Consider the following 19,202-nt stretch of genomic DNA (forward strand, 5'->3'; position numbering starts at 1 on the left):
GAACTGATTTAGCATTAAAGCGACAAAGTCTCCTACTTTATGTGACAACCAGAACAAATGAAGTATGTGCTTATACTGTCAAACTACACTATAAAAAGTGGGTTCCCCTCCAACCAAAGGATAAAAGATCGATCCCCAATCCTGTCGCATGACAAAGTGTCTCTGAACAGGACACCCAACGCCAAAATGCCTCTTTCTCAGTGGTCACAAGGATCAATAAATAGGGAGGGGTTGTGTCAGGAAGGGTCGAGTAGCTGCTGTGGTGAGCGCTTAAAGGGAAAAGCTGAAAGATGTTGCTTTTTTATTACAAAGAAATAATTTGAACTGTTTACTTGTTAATATAAGCATTCATTCAATATTCAAATAGAATGCTAAAATTCATTATCAAAGAGCTTTCATTACCATGCCACCGCAAAAGTGCTGAATACTATAGAGGCAAAATCAAAATGTGCCAAAACTCCTTTGGTTCTGACACCATATTTAACTTCACACAACGGTCAGTTTAGGTGGGTCAATGGCATTTCCTACAGACCGGCTTAAACCTTTTTTTAAATACGTTTCCAACAATGTTGTGTCAAGGAAACCAATAAATATAGAAGTCCATAGAAATTGATAAATACGTAGTATAAATGGAAAATTAAACTTTTCAAAATAATTTACAAGTTTATATAAATATATAATAAAAAATATATACGAATACACCATTTGTATTTTACTTGCACACAACGTATTTAAAGTCAGAGAAACCCCTGTGCTTTTGAACAATTGAAACCATCAAGATGATATATATACATCTTGCTCATGAAATCTTTATTTTCCTCTTTTTTTTTGCATCATAGGAGGAGGAGGAAGAAGACGAGGAAAACACTTACCAGAACCAATATGCCGTTTCTTTGACCAGCGAAGATTTGTAGTTGGTGACAACCAGACATGCAACAACCAGCCTAAACTGGCATCAACAAATCAAAGTCTCACACCAACCAAAGGTTTTTTCCACTGAAGATTCAGCCTTCATTATGCCTTAAAAAATATGATCATACAACGAATAAGTTAACATTTTTGTAGACAAGCCATGGGTGCAACTTACAAACATAAGTAGTGATTCTTTTATCTTTGTTTAGCCTCACGGCTGTAAATCAAAACATAATCCATCCTGGGACGCGAAATTGCACTGGTCAATTTAACATTGTCCAATGAGCTTTGTTTGACAATGCAAAAGACTTCTGGCGGTCTTTAAGCACAATTTCACTGGTTTTGACTGAGGATTTCCCAAATGTGTGTATTATTTATGTTCTGTTAAATGGAGAAACAATCCTCCAACTAACATTAGAGCAAGGGTGTCAGCATTTTCCTTTCAGAAGCTCCTGGAGACACAACTCTTCTGAGAGCACCTTTCCTCTAAATAATGTTTCATGCATTTTTTTTTTTCTTTTACTGGAGAGTTGCATTGGATAAGTCTGCAAAATGACTAAATAAATAAATGCATCAGGTCCTAAACCTATCTGAAAGAAATTCAGGGTTTATCTCTGGGGGTTGTTGAACAGAATATTCCACTACAAAATAATGTACAACAGTTGAAAACAACAATATATTGACAAGGTTTACAGAAAATCACTTATCAGGTTAATGTTTTACAGTAATGATTACTCATGGAAGTTGCATAATATTTTGGGTTAATATTGTGTCTGCCCTTCAGTAAAAGATGTCCTGTCCAACCTTTACAAGAAGTACTTGAAAATCAAGCAATCAATGTTAAGTATATGCATGTATTTGCATGAAATGTGTAACTTCATATTGTGCATTTTAAACTTGTGTAATTTTGACTGTTTCATAAAGATGGTAGAATTATTGATCCAAATCACTATGCACTTTGTACAGGGTGAGAACAAATATTTGTAACTTGTAAAATGAACTACAATAAAATCTTTTTTCAGCAACACAATTGTCAGACGTGATCAAGCTTGCAAACTGACACCTAACCACCTTCTGAGGGGTATTCCAGGAAACGGGTTTTGTGAAAACTCTTGAGTTTGTTAAGCCTGAGATGAGGGAAACCCAGAGTTTTCAGTTCCAGAAAGCGATGTAACTCAAACTCTGAGTCAGTTACCATGGCAACTGACCCTGTGAACCTAACCTGCCCGCTAGCAGGTTTTCTTCAATAAACCCTGAGTTTCTCTCTGTCTCCTCCCGCAGTGCGTCAATTCAGCCAATGGGCCTTTACGCAATACGCATCCGTTTTCTGCACCACGGACAGCAAGCAAATTTAACTCATTCAGTTCACTTTATTCACTATGTCAGTGCAACAATATCATAGGGAGTTTAACTTCAAACAGTTAAAGTCCAAATGCAAAAAGGAGAGGGAGGGAGCAGAAGAGAGAAAGAGAGTAAAAAAAAAAGTAAAATATTTCCCTTAAACAGATTTATAAGAGGGTAGTGTGATTTGATATCTTACCTTAAAATGAACTTGCATAATTAATCCATCAGTGGCTAACAGCCTCGTTAATATCTTATGCTGCTGGGGCAACATTGGACCCATCACTTGCCTTTTTTTTTTTTTTTTTTCTTTTTAAATTGCATGGTTGTCTGATTTCTTTTCATTTTTGTAAGTTAGTAACACTGCAGAGCGCGCTAAAAACAAGATTGATAGCGACCACTGTCTTCAGGGACTCTGGGACATCACATTTCAAGATATGAGGGGTATACAAGTGTTGGGAAAGATAATACCTAGTGAAATCGATCATGTTGTTCTGATATGCATTTGTAGTTATTTTATATGTATTAAGTAATAGAATAAATCAATACAAATAGAGTAATTCCATTAATGTATAAAAAAAAAAAAACTAAAAACATTTACATTTTCCCCTGAAGCCGAGGTGTGGCAGCTGCACCTGATCTAAATGACAATAACATTTCATTCAATACCATTCCACCACTGTTTTCATCTGTAATATTATAAAAGTGTTCTTAAATGAATACTGCATTCAAACTTACGCATTGACTGCAGCAACTTTCTCCCACGCCAATAGTCTCTCCTTTGCTGCTGCAGCTGTTTTTTCCCCCCCGAAATCTGCTCTCATACTCACCATACACGCGTATTAACACTTCTAACTCCAGTGGCGTGAAGTATGTGGATCTTCAGATGCAAACTAATGTTTCCTCAAAGGGATTTTGTAAATTGAAATGTTAAAGTTTAAAAAAAAAAAAAAGAAAAAGTATGTGGATCTTTTGTTGTCGCCAGTTGCCATGGTGAATCGTATCAGGGCTCCATTGATGGCTTTTTATTCGTATTTTCTTCATGTACGCACTTAACCAGTTCAATAAATAGAATATAGATGTATAGAGTATCTTTGGCTTAACTCAAGGTTAACAACCTCAGAGTTGATTGAACTAACTCATATCCGCTGTTCTGGAACCGATAACTCTGAGTTTCCTATGTCAGGGTAAATCAACTCAGAGTTCAGGTTTAGACTCAGTTTGTTGAACCTGCTTTCTGGAATACCCCTCTGCTCCATCTTTTAACAAAATAAGGTATATTCGGTCATCTGTCCAACTTTCAAACCTTAATATTTTCTATGGGTTAATACTGTTTCCTTGCAGTGAACTGCTGCATGTTCAGAAGAGGAGACTGCACTCATACACTGCTTACAATGTACCGGTATATAGATTCTAATAGCAAGTCTGAAAGGTTTCTGGTGTATGTTAAACTTAACCAAAGAAGAAACAAAACACAATGTGTTGACCTTTTTTTTTAATAAGTCATTTCATTCAAATGAATGGAAGTATTATTAAATGAAGGCAATTGCAAAGCAATCATCTCGCATACTTGGGGAGAGCGGCATCAGATGAGGGTAACACAGCAGTGAACATGACAAAAGCTGATGCCCAAGTTCTTCATTTTACCATTGGTGCTGAGCAAAGAGTGCATCTTACATGAAAGTAATGTACACTGAACTCACCAAGGTTCAACAAATTTGGTGCAAGAGTATTACAATCATGTCAACATTGTCATGATGGTACAAAAGGTGCTGGTTAAGTATCACGCATCTTCTTGGACAAAGATGCAAATATGTTTACTACCACTGCTCCCCAAAGACCTGGTGTAAAAATAAAATGATAATGATAGCACTTCCAAAAACCCACTGGATAACAGATTGCACCTTTCACTTTATGTCATGGATTCCATAATAACATATTCCACATCAATCAGCCAATGCTTGTAATTTAAATCTGTTAGGTAAGATATCTGGTAACTGAATTGTTGTGCTCAGTTACACTGAAGGATAAACACTCATGTCATTCCAAACAGTTTTGGTTGAAGACATCACTTAAAAGATGAACAAAACAGCTGCCCGCCAAATTCACTGTTGATAGTTTTTCTTTTTAATCTTGACCATTTTAATGGCTAATTTGGTAAATTGGTTCAGATGACTTGTTTTGTATACAGCGTATCAGAATAACTTGGAATTTTCATGACTTGTGTATTAAAACTACAAAAAAAAAAAAAATTAAATAAAAAAAATTGGATGATTATTTTCCACCATCATCCTCAGGGTGGTCCCTCTTAGTGACAGCCAACAGAAACCACCGCTGGCGCTGTTGACGCAGTCAGTCCACAGGTTGATGCTTCAGTAATCAAAAGCTTGGCTGAATGAGCGTTTCTGTCCTCCGTTGTTATTTCGAAAGCCGCCACCCCCACCGTTGCGGAACCCGCGACCACCACCTCGCCCTCGCCCCCTCCCGCCTCTGAACCCTCCTCCACCACGGTTACTGCTGCCAAAGCTCCTATCACCACGGTTACTGTTGTTCTTCTCCTCCAGCTCTGGGAGTTCTGTGGCTACGGTCAATTGCCAGCGGCGACCATCTTTCCAGTTGTCCTGTTGAAGAAGCAAGTGGGGTCAAATTCAGAAGAACCAAAGCCTGTCAACTTCAACAGATAACTGTCAGAATATGTCTTGCTTTGGATCATTGTTACTTATTTAATCTGAACACATTCAAGTATTTTACTGCTGTTCTTACCTGAAGCTCCTTGACTTTATCTACAGGGACGTCAAAACAAACTCCCTGCAAGAATAAAAACAAGATGGTAAGGAATGGACACACAAACACACACGCACGCACACGCCGCCTACCCTACGGCGTTTTAACGCGGAACCATAATTTAGGCTTACGCGCACGTAAAACTCATTATATATATATATATATATATATATATATATATATATATATAAAAACAAAAAATCGAGTCCCTTTAGGGGCTCCGTAGAGTGGCCCGGCACTCATTTGTTCTGTTCTCAGTCACTCTACGGTTGGAAGCGGTGGGTGACAAGGAGGTTCACGGCGTGTGCTGCACCGCGGCTGCAGCACCAGAGCGCCCTGACTGACGCTGTGCTTCAAACACAGAGGGACACGATCAGCGCTATCATATTATAAGTCTCATATGTGATGACAGACATGAATCTGGCTTCATTTCACCACCTCACCGCCTGCGTCGCCAGTTCCCCATATCTTCAGACTGTTCGTGCGTGTTGGCGTAGAGATACACACATTTTTCGGTTCGTTTTTTCTTTTTAAATCCCAACCTTTGCGTAGAAGGTGGCTTGCGCATCTTTCAAGCCCTGTTTTGTGCGCAAGCGAGCTTTATAAATGAGGCCCTAGCTCTGTGAGCTAACATGCTGCAAAAAAAGAACCTTCAGCACCAACTACTGTCTGGTGGTGTAATAAATAAAGCATAAATAAAGAGCTGTGATGCAAGAAAACACCAACAGATGACAGCAGTAATGCATAAATTCCTTCAATATTTTTTTGGTTTGAGAATTAAATTATCTTTGCAATCACTTGTTGACATTACAATTTGTATAAATCTCATTATGAGCCCTAAATTGTCCCCATGCCAACTTTTTTAGAATGTGCTGCAGGCCTGAGAATCAATAATTAAGGTTTATTAACAAAATAAAATTAAAAACAAAAATAAAAACGAACTATCCTGTGTCATGTAAGAATTCCCATTTTTGGTTATTTTTATGGTTTGGAGATGTACTAGCAGTTGTGTGGCCAACAGGAATTTTCCCATGAGGGCGCATTTATGCGTACTTACCATTTTCCCTTTGAGGAAGGCCATTCTGTAAATGTGGTTCTCAAAGTCTGCTCCGAGCTGTTCATTAATGCTTCTCCAGGCTAACCCAAGATTATACATCTCCTGAGAACACGTCAACGTCACAGTGGTGTAACCCTGAAAAAAAAAAAAACACATTTTTTATTTTTTTTAAAAGGGTCAAAATGTTTCGCAACTGGTGGACTGCTTTGTGGCATTGTTTGACAAACACAAACAAAAATAAATAAAAATCACCTCATGTAAAAAACTAAAATAATTAATTGTGAGAACTAGGGATAAGACAAACACTGCTTTTCTCTGGGAATAAAAAGTAAATGAGATGGAGAACTGCAAACTGGGTGTTCAGCTGGATAACAGACTGGGATTCTGATGCAACCCTGATTGAAGGGACAAAACCATCTCGCGCTCCATCTCGGGGAGGCACAACTCATTCAACGAGTGTAGCAGCTGAATCCTCACCAGCTGAGCACATGAACTCCAACTGATGTTTACGACACTGAGCTCCCTGGTGTTTCCAAAAAACAAACTTTAAAGACAGTATTTTTCTAATCCCAATAACTGAAAAGAAAAAATCTATCCCTAATTTTTTTTGTCCTATTTTCCCCATCCATGTAGTGATTAAAAGGTGTTGAATGTTGTGCATTTGACGTTTTACATTTATCATCCACTTTAACAACTATGAATTTCAAAAGAAGACAGCAGAGGAATTACAGATGTATATAAATATAAGTATATATAATATATGTATATATATAATATATATATTATATATATATATATATATATATATTATATATATATATATAATATATATATATTATATATAATAATATATATATAATTATATAATTATATAATTATTATTATATATATATATATTATATATATATATATATATAATATATATATATTATTATATATAATAATATGTATAAGTATATGAGAAATCTGTAATTGAATCAATATGGAGGAGGCGTACTACTTTTTCCATTGCAAGACCTTTGCACAAGTGGGGGTGTGTATGTATACTGCGCAGGTGTCTGACACTTCTAATTAATCTTTTTTTTTTTTTTTTTACAATCTTAAGTTTCAGATTCACGATAAAATAGATTGAATATGTTTTCCTATCAGTCTGCACACAATTCTTCAACCAGAAACAAACACTGGGGTCCACTTGTGTCTAAATAAATTCATGGGAAATGATTCAGAATATATACACATCAATCTGAGGCCTCAGTTGATTGTATATACCAGCATGTAAAGGAAACCATAAGGCTGAAAGAATTCTTCAGTCTCACGCATGAAATATTTTAAGCACCTGAAATTTCAATGCCTTCTGTTCACATAAAATGGAAGAAAAATATGGAAATAGACCTCAAAGTACTAACTGCCCAGCTAGTAGCTTTTTCTTCTTCTTCTTTTTTAAAACAAAACAAATAGTTAAATTGTTAGTTGTGTGAGCATATGAAGCTTACAGCATCAGAGTTGAGTAGAGACCTCTGTTCCAGACTCGTGGCTCCGGAAATGTGGGCCAGAGCTGCAGCCAGAGCATCTACTGCTCCTCTTTCCTCTATCAGCTTCTGAGCCGATTCCCGGAAATATCCAATGGCTGTGACAGGAACCGAGTCCAGAAATCTGGATGTGATAAAAATAAATGAGAGAGGGAGAGAAAAAAACTCAACAGATGTTTCTTTCAGCAGTTAACATTTCAGAGAATAAAAGATAACTTTTTGTGCCCCTGGTGATAATTTTCTAATGCCCACTATGGAAGACAAACAATAATCATTACCTTTATAATGGACAGTCTTTTATCACAGAAATGTATCAGTTAAAATGTTGATTTCATCTATTTGTCATAACAACTAGCAACCCCCCCACACCACCCAAAAAACCCAGTGTAAAAGAAATATCTTGACTTCTAAACAGACATAGAAGTCATTGACCCCTTTTGACCTCCAGTCTACAGAGTTACCCACCTGACGGCATCTTTGCTTGATGATTTGATGATATCGTTGGCAGTTGGAACACCTACTCGCCTAAATGTGATACCCTAGAACAACACCAAGTAAGCATTTAATTAAGTCACAAGTTATGCAAACAAGGTATAAAACATCAGAACATGCCAAAGCTTGGGTGTGGACCTTTTTCATCAAAACTGAACAGTAACCCCCTAAACGCATGCAAAACAGAGGATGTGTGCCATATAAAAGTTACCGTTAACAAACTGGTTGTATCATCAACAACAGGAAAGCAGAAAAGAGATTACTGCCTACAGATAGGTGTGTTGGTCAGGGATAATGCAGATACTTTGCATCATATAACCAATTTATCCACAGCATAATCGTAAATATTGATAATACTGAAAGATAAAATCTTCAGTCTGAAAATAGTGTTTTGGGGCGATAACGTCCAGCTATAGTTTTGTACCCCCTTCCTCTGCAAAATACCCAAATCCCACAGATAAAAACAGGTAGCAAAGTCTGCTGTGAGACAGGACGGTCCTCACTGAATTCACCAATCTAGAACGGAAACAAAATTTGCAATTGAACTGATGGTTATTTATAAAACTATGTATATATTATTCGAGAGGTACCATGTGTAGACCCAGAAGAACAGTGGGCTCAAATTATTAAAAATCTTCAACTGTCAAAGGATCCGAACATCCACCACAAAACTGTTCAGTTTTGTTTCTACTCCTCCAAAAAAGAGACGCTAACCCTCCAAATTGCTTCAAAATGAGCAAGAAGCACATTCAACCAGAAAGAAACTGCTTTCCTGGAAGTCAGTGGGTTTTAATTACTTCTCATAAAGTGAATTGATTCACCCTAACACAGGTCACGTCAGTCCATTGTGACGTTTTACAATTGGGTATCTGTAGACTGATTGGACTTTTGATTTGATTATCTTCACTCCATATTAGCACAGCAAAATTTGCAATGTAATACAAATTTTAACAAAGAAAAACATGACTCAGTTATTCTGATATCTAGCACATGAACACCTTTACCTCTGGCCTTCCTCATGACGCACTCATACCTTTCCAACTGTCAAATATTCCACTTCAGGTAAAAATTAGAGGAACAATAGCAGCCACATAATCAATTGAATAAACAAATACATCATCAACGATGATGTGAAATATTCAGCACAGATGAGCTTTTAGGAGATTAAAATATCCAAGAGTCTGACTTGGTGTCTTTTTCTTTTTGCCTTCAGGTCTATTTCCCCTCATATGCCAGGCAAAAATATGACTGAAGCTACTCACTTGTTTTTTCTTAGAAGTAATAACCAACTTTTCTAATCTTTTCTTTTGTCCCTACTCACTGTCGGTATTAAGATAGATATGTACCGCTTTGTTTTCTACGTAGCGCAGCTGGTCCTCTTCTTTCCTCTGGTAGAAGCAAATGCAGACACCAGTCCTGCCTGCACGGCCTGTACGTCCCGAACGATGGATGTAGGACTCTACGTCCTGATGAGAGACAGAAAAAAAAAAATTTTAAGTTAAAACTGACTACAAGTTTCACCTTCTATCCAACAGCAGATGATGGCTGGCAGATTTCTGAAGTGCAGTGTTTTGTATATTTTAGAATTCTTTGAGAATAAAAATACTGCTTGGTAAATATGTTATTCCTAAATGAAGGAAGTAAGTATTCCAAGAACAAAACAACTTTACTGTATTCATCCAAAATGAATCATTACAAGACAGCAAAAGAAATCTCACAAATAATCCAACTGTAAAGAGATATTCAAGTGTCACAATTCTGGTAGCTAATCAAACCTTGGGTGGGGAACACTGTACGACCAGGTCGACTTCAGGGATATCAAGTCCGCGTGCTGCAACATTTGTAGCAACCAGAACTTCAAAGACTCCGGTCCTGAAGCCTTTCAGCGTCATCTCTCTCTGTTTCTGTGGGATATCACCATGGAGGGACTGGGTGCTCTGGGAACATAAACCAGAGACAGAAGACCAGTGAACATTCTGCTCCAAACAAATAAAAGTTATCACAACTAATTTCTACTTCTTTTCTAATTAATGGACTTGAAACTTGTACCACTGATAAAAAGGCTTGTATAATATTAGGAATTATGTCAATTTTTTTGTTTAAAAATATTTTTTACATGACCATACAAGGGAGGCATAGCTAAATCAAAAAGTACTATGAATAAAACAGACTTAGGATCCCACTTAGTTCACTGGTGTGGACTTGGAAACCACAAATGTGGTCTATGTTAGTGCATGAATTAGGTTATTCGTAAACAATTACATTATGAAAGCATCTCTACCTGTTTTATGGTAGTATTCAAAGAAAGTTCATTTGCTTCCCTCTTCGTCTCACAGAAGAGAATGGTTTTGCCATGACTTCCACTGTACACCTGTATAACATCGGCAATCACTGCTGCACGCTGTGACCAGTGGCACGCTATAGCCAGATGCTGCAGAACAGAAGAAAATAAAGTCAGTTAAACAAACAAGCAAGCAAAGAAATGCATGGGTAACAAAGGAGTGTGAACAGCTGAATTCTACTGGTACGGTTTAGTACAAAAACCCTGGTCTGGGTGATAAACAATACAGTTTAACTCTCCGAATAGATATATTCAAGTATCAGTAACATTGTTATTCTTTCACATACTCGTCATACTGATTTTTCCTCAAGAAAAATAAATTCACTCACCTCAACAGTTGTCGCGGCTTTTTGCGTTTTCTTGCCAATCAGGTCCACATGCTTGCAGTCGGGCCTCATGTATTTCTTGGCCACTTCGTACACCCAGGGGGGGCAGGTGGCCGAAAACAGGAGAGTCTGTGGGTTGGTGTCAGAGTCTAGAACAGACAAAAATGACACCTTTAAACCACTAAGATAATCATTTAATCCAGATATGTCACACAAACAAAATCTCCCACAAAAATATAGCCACATACCCCACGGTCTTTCTCAAAACTTAAACAAATTTAAATTTACCTTTCTTATATGATGAACTCAAAATCTCTTCAACTTGTTCGGCAAACCCCATGTCCAACATTTGGTCCACTTCATCCAGAACAACATGTTTGAGCTTAGAGAGGTCAAGTTTATGGTTCTGAAGATGATCTTTGATGCGACCAGGTGTTCCGACCAAAATATCGAGGCCGTTACGGACAGCATCCACTACACCGGAGGAAAGGAATAAAGATAGTTAACAATCAGTCTAAATGTCAAAAAAATTGACAGATTTATCATTTGCAAGCTTCATATATAATAATAATTAAAAAAAATAAAATAAAAAAAAATAAAAATCAGATAAACAGTGTCTGTTTAGTTATTTTGTTTATATCAAAAGTCTTTTCGCTAAAAGATAAATGTGTTATGATGCATGACATACGTTGTGGGTGGTATGCGCTGCCTCCATAGAAACAGGCTATAGAGAGCTTTTTGATGACATCTTTGAAGTCTTTAGCGACCTGGATAGCCAACTCTCTGGTAGGAGTCAACACCAGGACCTACAGACCAACAGAAAAGTAGTTCAGTCATACACAAGCACACAAACAAAATAACTGACGACGATACCCTGAGTGATGATCTCTGGCGAGTACCTTGGGAGGCCGGCCTCGGGTCATCTCTCCTGAGTCGTTCTGGAGCTTCTCCACCAAAGGTATGGCAAAGGAAAAAGTCTTTCCTGTTCCTGTGCGAGCTTGGGCGATTACATCCTCTCCATCATATACAGGATTAAATGTCTTTGCCTGAATGTCGAAAAGGTAAGAGACTCCCCGAGCTGAACAAGTGATGGTGAAAAGATGGAATAAAAAGGACAAGTGGGATAAAAGGACAAAAAGGTAGATTAGTGATAATCTATCACAGGGCGGAAGAAAAAAAAACCCCACCCCAGCAACCCTAAAGCCTCCCAGGTTCACTGTGAAATATACTTTCAGTGTAGAATGAGTTGCCTCTTATTAGGATCAATGAATTTGTAAATCATCTTATTGAGTCACATTCCAAACTGTATGTTTTTTGTGTTTGTTTGCGTTTTAAGAAAAAAAAAAGATTTCTTAAAAAAAAAAAAAAAAAAAGGACCAACACTTTGTGATGAAAGTGTTCAAATGTAAGCAGGTATCATCATTGATAAGTCTTCTGCACTTTTAAAACGATATTGTCATTATAAGCTTATTCAAACATTTGATGTGTTGAATGTTGTTCTTTCAGTGTTTTTACTTACAACTGAAATAACAGTCAGATAACAGTGAAAAAGGTTAGTCTTTTTCAAACTTTCTGTTCTACAGTAATTTATGTTTAACATAACTGCCACAAACTTAAGTAATATGCAACACTTGTGTCGAGTTAAAAAAAGAAAAATATTTAAAACATCAAATATGTTTACCTTTCAGTTTATTGATGGTGACTTGGGAGATTCTGAAGTTGGAGAATGCTCCTTCTTTCTGCTCCGGTGTCTCCACCTAAATTAAGAAACAAAGGCATTCTTCATCTCTTTTCTTTTCTCCTGAGCGTGATGCATCAACTATTCAAATTAATGATCACAACATGAGTTTAGGTTGGTTTTGTTTTTTCAAATAAAATACAGAATGACTTTGTTTTTGTATGATGTAATAAAATACACAAATATCACATGCGTGTGACTGAGAAAATGTGGCCCACACGTTTTGTGTGCGCTTCTCACGTGCAACACTGAACGAGGGAGGTCCACTCGTGGCTGAACGTGAGATGCACACACACATTCTGCCTCAAGAGGACCAGGAGAACAAATCTACTACAAGTGTATGCAAGACCAACCCCAGGAATGCACAATCAAAAAAAAATATATACCGTATTTTCTGGACTATAAGCCGCTACTTTTTTCCTAGGTTTTCAACCATGCGGCTTATACAAAGGTGCGGCTATTCTGTGGATTTTTTTCCACCGCTCGGGGCGCTCTAACCGGAATTAGAATCAAAACAAAGACAAAATAAATGCAAAGAAGAATACGCTACTTCTTCTTTAGCAGATAGAAGTAGGTAGAAGCAGATTTCAAACAGATAAATAGATAAATAAATACCGGTTATTTTCTCTTGGTTCTGTCCCGTTTTAATCAGCAAAGTTGCTGCCGTGTTAAAAGACACTGTTAGGAAAGGATCTATTTAGGTACAAACATGTACATCATTTACAGTTCAAAATCCTTCTGTACATGTAGTAAATATCTAATCTAACAACATAAATATCTGCGGCCTGCATATCTTTTTTTTTTTTTTAAATAGAGCGGATGCGGCTTATAAACAGGTGCGGCTTGTATATCTTTTTTTTATTATTATTTTTAAAATAGAGCGGATGCGGCTTATATACAGGTGCGGCTTATAGTCCAGAAAATACGGTATATTTTCTACGAGTAAATGCGATGAAGAAGGACTTTTTGCCAACTTGCCCCTAATTTAAAGTTTGCCACACAGCAAGAGGTTTCTGGCACTCCGTCATTCCTTTAAAAGCTAAAAGGAACTGAAGCAAGTGACATTAACGACCACCAGTACATAGGTGGTGCAAATGTTTGGCTGTTTTTATACAAGCAAAATAATAAAAATCTATCTATCAATCAAAGACACCCTCACGGAAAATTGACTGTCAACCAAACAAAAAAATATCCAGTAACTAAATGTAACGTGGACAACTTTGTAATGGCATCCAAAACAGCTTCTAAAGCAATTAAACGGATTACAACCTTCTAAGATGGCAACAATTAGTGCAAACTTCTGGCAATATTTTTAAGCTATATCATCTATTTACAATTCACGCACATCGGAGTCATAAGGACTCACTTAAACTGTTCGATATCTTTGGAGAAAAAAAGATCAAAGACAAAACTAGAAAAAGCACACAAATATATAATATCACAAATCTTACAACTTCTTTGTCGCTGTCACTGGCCGAGTCATCACTTGATTGAGAAGGTGTCGGGACAGGAGTCTGAATAGGAGTGTTTAAGGTGGAATTGCCGTTGGTTTCGGCCTCTGCAATTGCCTTCTGCTTCTTGTTTTTCTAAAGGAAGAGGAAAATGAATAATGAGCCAGACACAGCACAAAACATACATTTGTCAGAGACAGAGTACACATTTAAGTGTACATTTTAACATATCTCCAATTACTCTTTGCAAAATTCAGTGTGTGTATATTATATATATATATATATATATATATATATATGCTTTAGGTTCTTACCAGCATGGTATTAACCATTAATATATATGCAGACAAGGGTAAGAGAAAGAAAAAATAAAAAACTACTTTTATTGGAAATTAATGGAGGTTAAGTCTACATGAAGAGTCATTAATCTCTAACCGATTTATCTGTGCACATAGTGTATTTTAATACTGCAAACACCCCCCCCCCATTTTTTTCTTTTTTACTTACCTTCTATTGTCAGACAATAAGACAAGTGTGAAATACTGGATAAAGCGCAGCCCATTGAAGATTACTTGTTAAATGTAATTAGCGCCCGCTCTGCTGAAATCAAAGTTGCATCCACTGCACACAGCCAATTCAGTAAACGATGAGCCCACTAAAGCTCTGCTTTGCCTGTCACTCAACACAGGACAGGGAGGATCTTGTGGCCGTGGGAGAGAAAAACCTCACATCGTGGACCAATAGTGACGACACTTTTCAACTTCCAGTCACTAGTGTTGCCTCTAAGCGTCAACGATGTCTGAAAAGTCATCAAATCTAGCTACAGTCAACTGAAGCATTGTGTTGGAGCGCCACTCTAATCAGAAGAGGAAATTTGATTGGCTGGTACCGTCACGTGGGCACTGCGATAGCTAAAAATCCCCCTTGGGTGCACGAAGTGGCCAAGAGATACATGAGGCCAGAACCATATCTTCTACTCCATGGCGCAGCCTTAATGTTGCCCTGATCAGGTGACAACAGATGTACATACAAAGAACTTTTAATCTTTTTACATTCACTAACAAGGCATGGGGAGGATAATTTTCCAGGACAACTTAACCGTTTCCAGGACATTTGAACTTTCCCCTCATTCTCTATACGTTTTCCAGTACTAGAAAACTGACCAATTTTCCAGGTTTTCAACAACACGTGGGAACCCTGACTGTATATTATACAGCAGACAAATAGAGGAATATACAAGTCATTGCAGTAACCCCCCAGGACTTCTGCAGTGTCACCAACCAATCACAGACAAGCTTCACCATAGGTTTGTACCATAAGTTTCTCAGCACTGAAACTCCTAAACACAACTGCAATGCAAAAAATTCAATCAGTTTACTAAAAGTAAAAAAAAAAAAAAAGAACTTTCCCATGGTGTATGGTTTGATACACTAGACATTACAATAAATTTACACTGAGCAATTCGCAAGTATTGAGAGAATTCGAAGTAGAACGACAGACTTTATAGTGCTTTATATCAACTCAACTAGAAGCTGCAAAGTCACAAAAACTACCTTTGAGTCTGCTTTGGTCTTCTTGGTCTTTTCCTTTTCTATCTGTTCAGTACTGCTGTTGCCATTCATGTCAGTGACTTCATCCGCGTTGTCGCTCCCTTGGTCCGCTGCCGGCTTGCCTTTTTTCTTTTTCTTCTTTGTAGCAGGAGGTTCACATTCTGGTTCCTCCTGCTCCTCCAACTGCTGTTGCTGTTTCTTTTTCAGCTTTTTGCCCTCCTTGGTCTTGATCTTCTACAGTTTTAAAAAGGAAATTGGCAAAAGATTTACATGAAACATTTAAAAAAAAAACATCACACACACACAGCCCTCTGCCCTCTCTAAACCAATAAGCTACCTCATACTGTGCAATATTCTTCCACCCATTCAAGTGCAATATTCTTCCACTCATTCATGTGCATTATTATTCTCTCTTTCACTCATTTTCATAGTGTGTATATATATATTATATATATATATATATATATATATATATATAAATAAATGTTTCCCGTTTCTCATTTTGTTGTTTACACAGTCTTTGCATGTGTGCACTTTTACAGAGCTGCTGCCTAATCTCATTGTACCAGTATAATGATACTAAAGGCTTTCTATAGATACATAAAATCAACAAATAAGAGTTGTTTAAAAAGGTGTGTTTGTAAACCCCAACTAGCTCAAGTGAATAAACCGTCCTCACTGCAGATGGACACTAAAGTCACCAGTCCAGCTGTAGTGTGATTGTTGACGAGCCTGCAAACCACGTGGTTTCATTTCTGCTCAGTGACGTAGAGCTCGAGGCCGGAACACGTGTTGGTTAGCTGAGCCAAATGTCTACAAACCAAATGCCCCTTTAAAAGCTCTTTCGCTTTGACAACCAGCTACATTACTAGGAAACAGACAACATTTAAGGATGGTTTCATGTTGCTGTTTTTCAAACCGCCGCAATACTGTTGTCCGTCCAGCCCGTAGCTGAACTAGCTCCGCCACATGTTGTCGTTGTTCAGCCCGGAGCAGACGAGGCGGAAACACGCGCAGACTCAACCACTTTTTCTAATCTCTTAACAGTGACACGAGCTAATCTACTAACCTTTACGGTTTCGGCCTCGGCGATAGTATCCTCATCTCCATTCATGGCTTGATCCTCGCTTTCAAAGATGACTTTTGATGGCATTTTCTTCCCGGTGGGACAAGCTCGGAGTTGATATACAAGCGGATCCGCGGGAGCGCGGATGGAAAGGAGCGCGCACAGCGTGGACACGTGGGCAGGCTACTTTTCTTCTTCTTGGATTTTAATGTCGGTTGGCAACAAATTAGTTTGGCACTTCACTGCCTCCCTCGAAATAATACATCAACCGTAAACTCTATGGAGGTAGATTTGTGTCTTAATTATTCAATCAAAGAATATATTCAATAAAAAAAAAATCCCTTAAAAAAAATGATTTCAATCAAAGAAAAAAGTGTTTGAATGCAAAAAAAATATTTGAGACTCAAAAAAGTGCATTTGCACACTGTTTTTCTTTGATTGGAAATGTTTTCTTTGATAGAAATTATTTTTTTTGTTTGAAGCAACTTTTTTGATTGAAGTAGTGTTTTTTTGTGTTTGGGCCATATTATGGGCAGGACATTTGTGTTTTTATCATTTAATTAAAAAAGAAGTTGCTTCAAAAAGAAAAAAATATTTCAAAGAAAAAAAGTGTTTGAATGCAAAAAAATATTTGAGACCCAAAAAATTGCATTTGTACGGAAGAGTATTAGGGCCACTTAAAAAAAAAGAAAAAGAATTCTGAGAAAAAAGTCAGAATTCTGACTTTAATCTCAGAATTCTGAGAAAAAAGTCAGAATTCTGAGAAAAAAGTCAGAATTCTGACTTTAATCTCAGAATTCTCACTTTAATTTCTGACTTTTTTCTCAGAATTCTGACTTTTTTCTCAGAATTCTGACTTTTTTCTCAGAATTCTTTTTATTTTTTTTTAAGTGGCCCTAATACTCTTCCGTACATTTGAACACTTTTTTGGATTGAAAATATTTTTTTCTCGATTTGAAGTGTTTTTTTTTTTTTTTTTGATTAAAGTGAAAAAGGTTTTGAAGTCGTCTTTTTTTTTTTTTTGATTGAAGCATTTTGACACAAACATCCCACAGTGGGCGGATGCTTCTCCATTGGTCAGCCCAGCACAGAGTCAGACAAGACATGTCTTGAGTGACAAGACAGGGCCAAGGATCGAAATACCACATATTCCATGATTGACAGATTAAGTCTGTTATTGAATATGGTTGTCGATTAAGAAAATGTTGATGATAGGGAGAAAGACTATCAGCTGCTCTGAATGAGGCCGCGTCTGGGTTTGTAGACTGCAATTCAACAATTATTTTATTGTTCTGTCCACTTCATATGTCCTCACAAACCTTTATGTGTCTAACAAAAACTTGATGGATAATGTTGGGATTAATTTGCAAATATCCCGTCATGTATATCCTCAAATCAACTTGAATGAGCTTAAAGAAACAGATAAACACTGCAGATACTGAATACGGAAAACAGAGTTTCATAGCTGTTTAACCCCTTCCATTTATTATTGTATATATGTATGAAGTGTGTGTGTGTAACGGAGTAATCATCATCCAATTCAAACTCAGGAGGTGGTGATCTCTGTTTAAACTAACAAGCAACTTTTGATAAAATCCTCTGTTGTGGCTTCTCATATCCTTTTAGAAGCCTCGTCATTGTTCCTGCCCATTCCTCTGCCAGCTGTCTTTTTTTTGGTATGTGACTGTCAGGATGGTGGTCTTCCTACTTATCCTGATAGCAAAACCTACTTTGAAGCCCACTCTGAGGGGTTAATCAGTTACCACAAAAAGAACAATCTAATCTATGCTTCTTCAGTATAATTAAGATGTTTAAAACTATAATCATAATAAACTGAATAATATGTTTTAAATATGAAAAAATGCATTCCATGTATTTTGAAGTTTGTAATTGCATTCAATACATTTCATGCTTTTCATAGCATATATATATATATATATATATATATATATATATATATATATATATATATATATATATATATATATGTATATATACATATACAACACCCATATGCCCTAACAAGCAAAGCACAGCACTAGTGAAACTTCAAATTTGAAGAATAAACGTATAAAACAAAACAGAAAGGGATCAAATGCAAATACTCCAATAAAGTATTCTGGGACAACTGCGCTGTTGCAATCTTGTCTACAGATTAATAAGGTGTTAAAACCCCAACATAGCCTACAAAGTCCTGTGACCTCTTACACTTCATTGCTCTTAGCACCTATGGGGACATTATCAAAAATCACAAGAAATCTCCCAATCGAGGCAACCAATAAAAAAAACTAAACATGAACATATATGTGCATAAAAAATATATGAGTCTATATCCACAGTATGGAGTCACATACATTTCTGATATGCCTGTAATTAATTAATCGCAGTTAACGCGCTAATTTGACACCCCTTCTATCTATATATATATATATATATATATATATATATATATATATATATATATATATATGGAAGACCTTAAGAGACAGATCTCTTAAGGTCCTCTTACAGCACACGTCTGGTTGAGGTCGTTACTTTGACCAGACTGTTCCAGTACTTCTAGCCATGCTGATGTTTTTTCCTACAGACTTATTACTCCGGCACTTTAGAACCAA

At 37.0% G+C, this 19,202-nt stretch overlaps 2 protein-coding genes across 2 annotated transcripts in view; one reads left to right on the plus strand and one right to left on the minus strand.

Moving 5' to 3' along the window:
• The window catches only part of chs1 (chitin synthase 1), a 28,387-nt gene extending 26,445 nt beyond the window's left edge, over positions 1 to 1,942 (plus strand). Inside the window, exon 35 of the mRNA XM_061744535.1 lies at positions 840 to 1,942. Coding sequence (XP_061600519.1) covers positions 840 to 914 — 75 coding nt within the window. The 3' untranslated portion in view covers positions 915 to 1,942. The remainder of the gene's footprint in view (positions 1 to 839) is intronic.
• A 2,351-nt stretch (positions 1,943 to 4,293) lies between these two features.
• ddx21 (DEAD (Asp-Glu-Ala-Asp) box helicase 21) lies at positions 4,294 to 16,753 on the minus strand. Its single transcript, XM_061744536.1, has 16 exons — positions 16,591 to 16,753; positions 15,525 to 15,755; positions 13,972 to 14,106; positions 12,464 to 12,539; positions 11,682 to 11,860; positions 11,471 to 11,588; positions 11,071 to 11,256; positions 10,786 to 10,931; positions 10,397 to 10,546; positions 9,891 to 10,052; positions 9,462 to 9,581; positions 8,089 to 8,162; positions 7,588 to 7,747; positions 6,095 to 6,229; positions 5,017 to 5,061; positions 4,294 to 4,874 (listed from the first exon to the last, which is right to left on the minus strand). The coding sequence occupies exons 1-16, from the start codon at positions 16,672 to 16,674 to the stop codon at positions 4,626 to 4,628; spliced, it is 2,250 nt and encodes a 749-aa protein (XP_061600520.1). The 5' UTR covers positions 16,675 to 16,753; the 3' UTR covers positions 4,294 to 4,625.
• Between the last annotated feature and the right edge of the window lie 2,449 nt (positions 16,754 to 19,202).

The sequence above is a fragment of the Cololabis saira genome, chromosome 2 (genome assembly GCF_033807715.1).
Source record: "Cololabis saira isolate AMF1-May2022 chromosome 2, fColSai1.1, whole genome shotgun sequence".
Taxonomy (NCBI): Eukaryota; Metazoa; Chordata; class Actinopteri; order Beloniformes; family Belonidae; genus Cololabis; species Cololabis saira.

Coding starts and splice junctions, on each gene's coding strand:
- ddx21 (XM_061744536.1), bottom strand. CDS start 16,674: ATGCCATCAAAAGTCATCTTTGAAAGCGAGGATCAAGCCATGAATGGA. Junction 11,861..12,463: donor CACCATCAATAAACTGAAAG/GTAAACATATTT, acceptor TCACTTGTTCAG/CTCGGGGAGTCTCTTACCTT. Junction 7,748..8,088: donor TCAAGCAAAGATGCCGTCAG/GTGGGTAACTCT, acceptor TATCACATCCAG/ATTTCTGGACTCGGTTCCTG.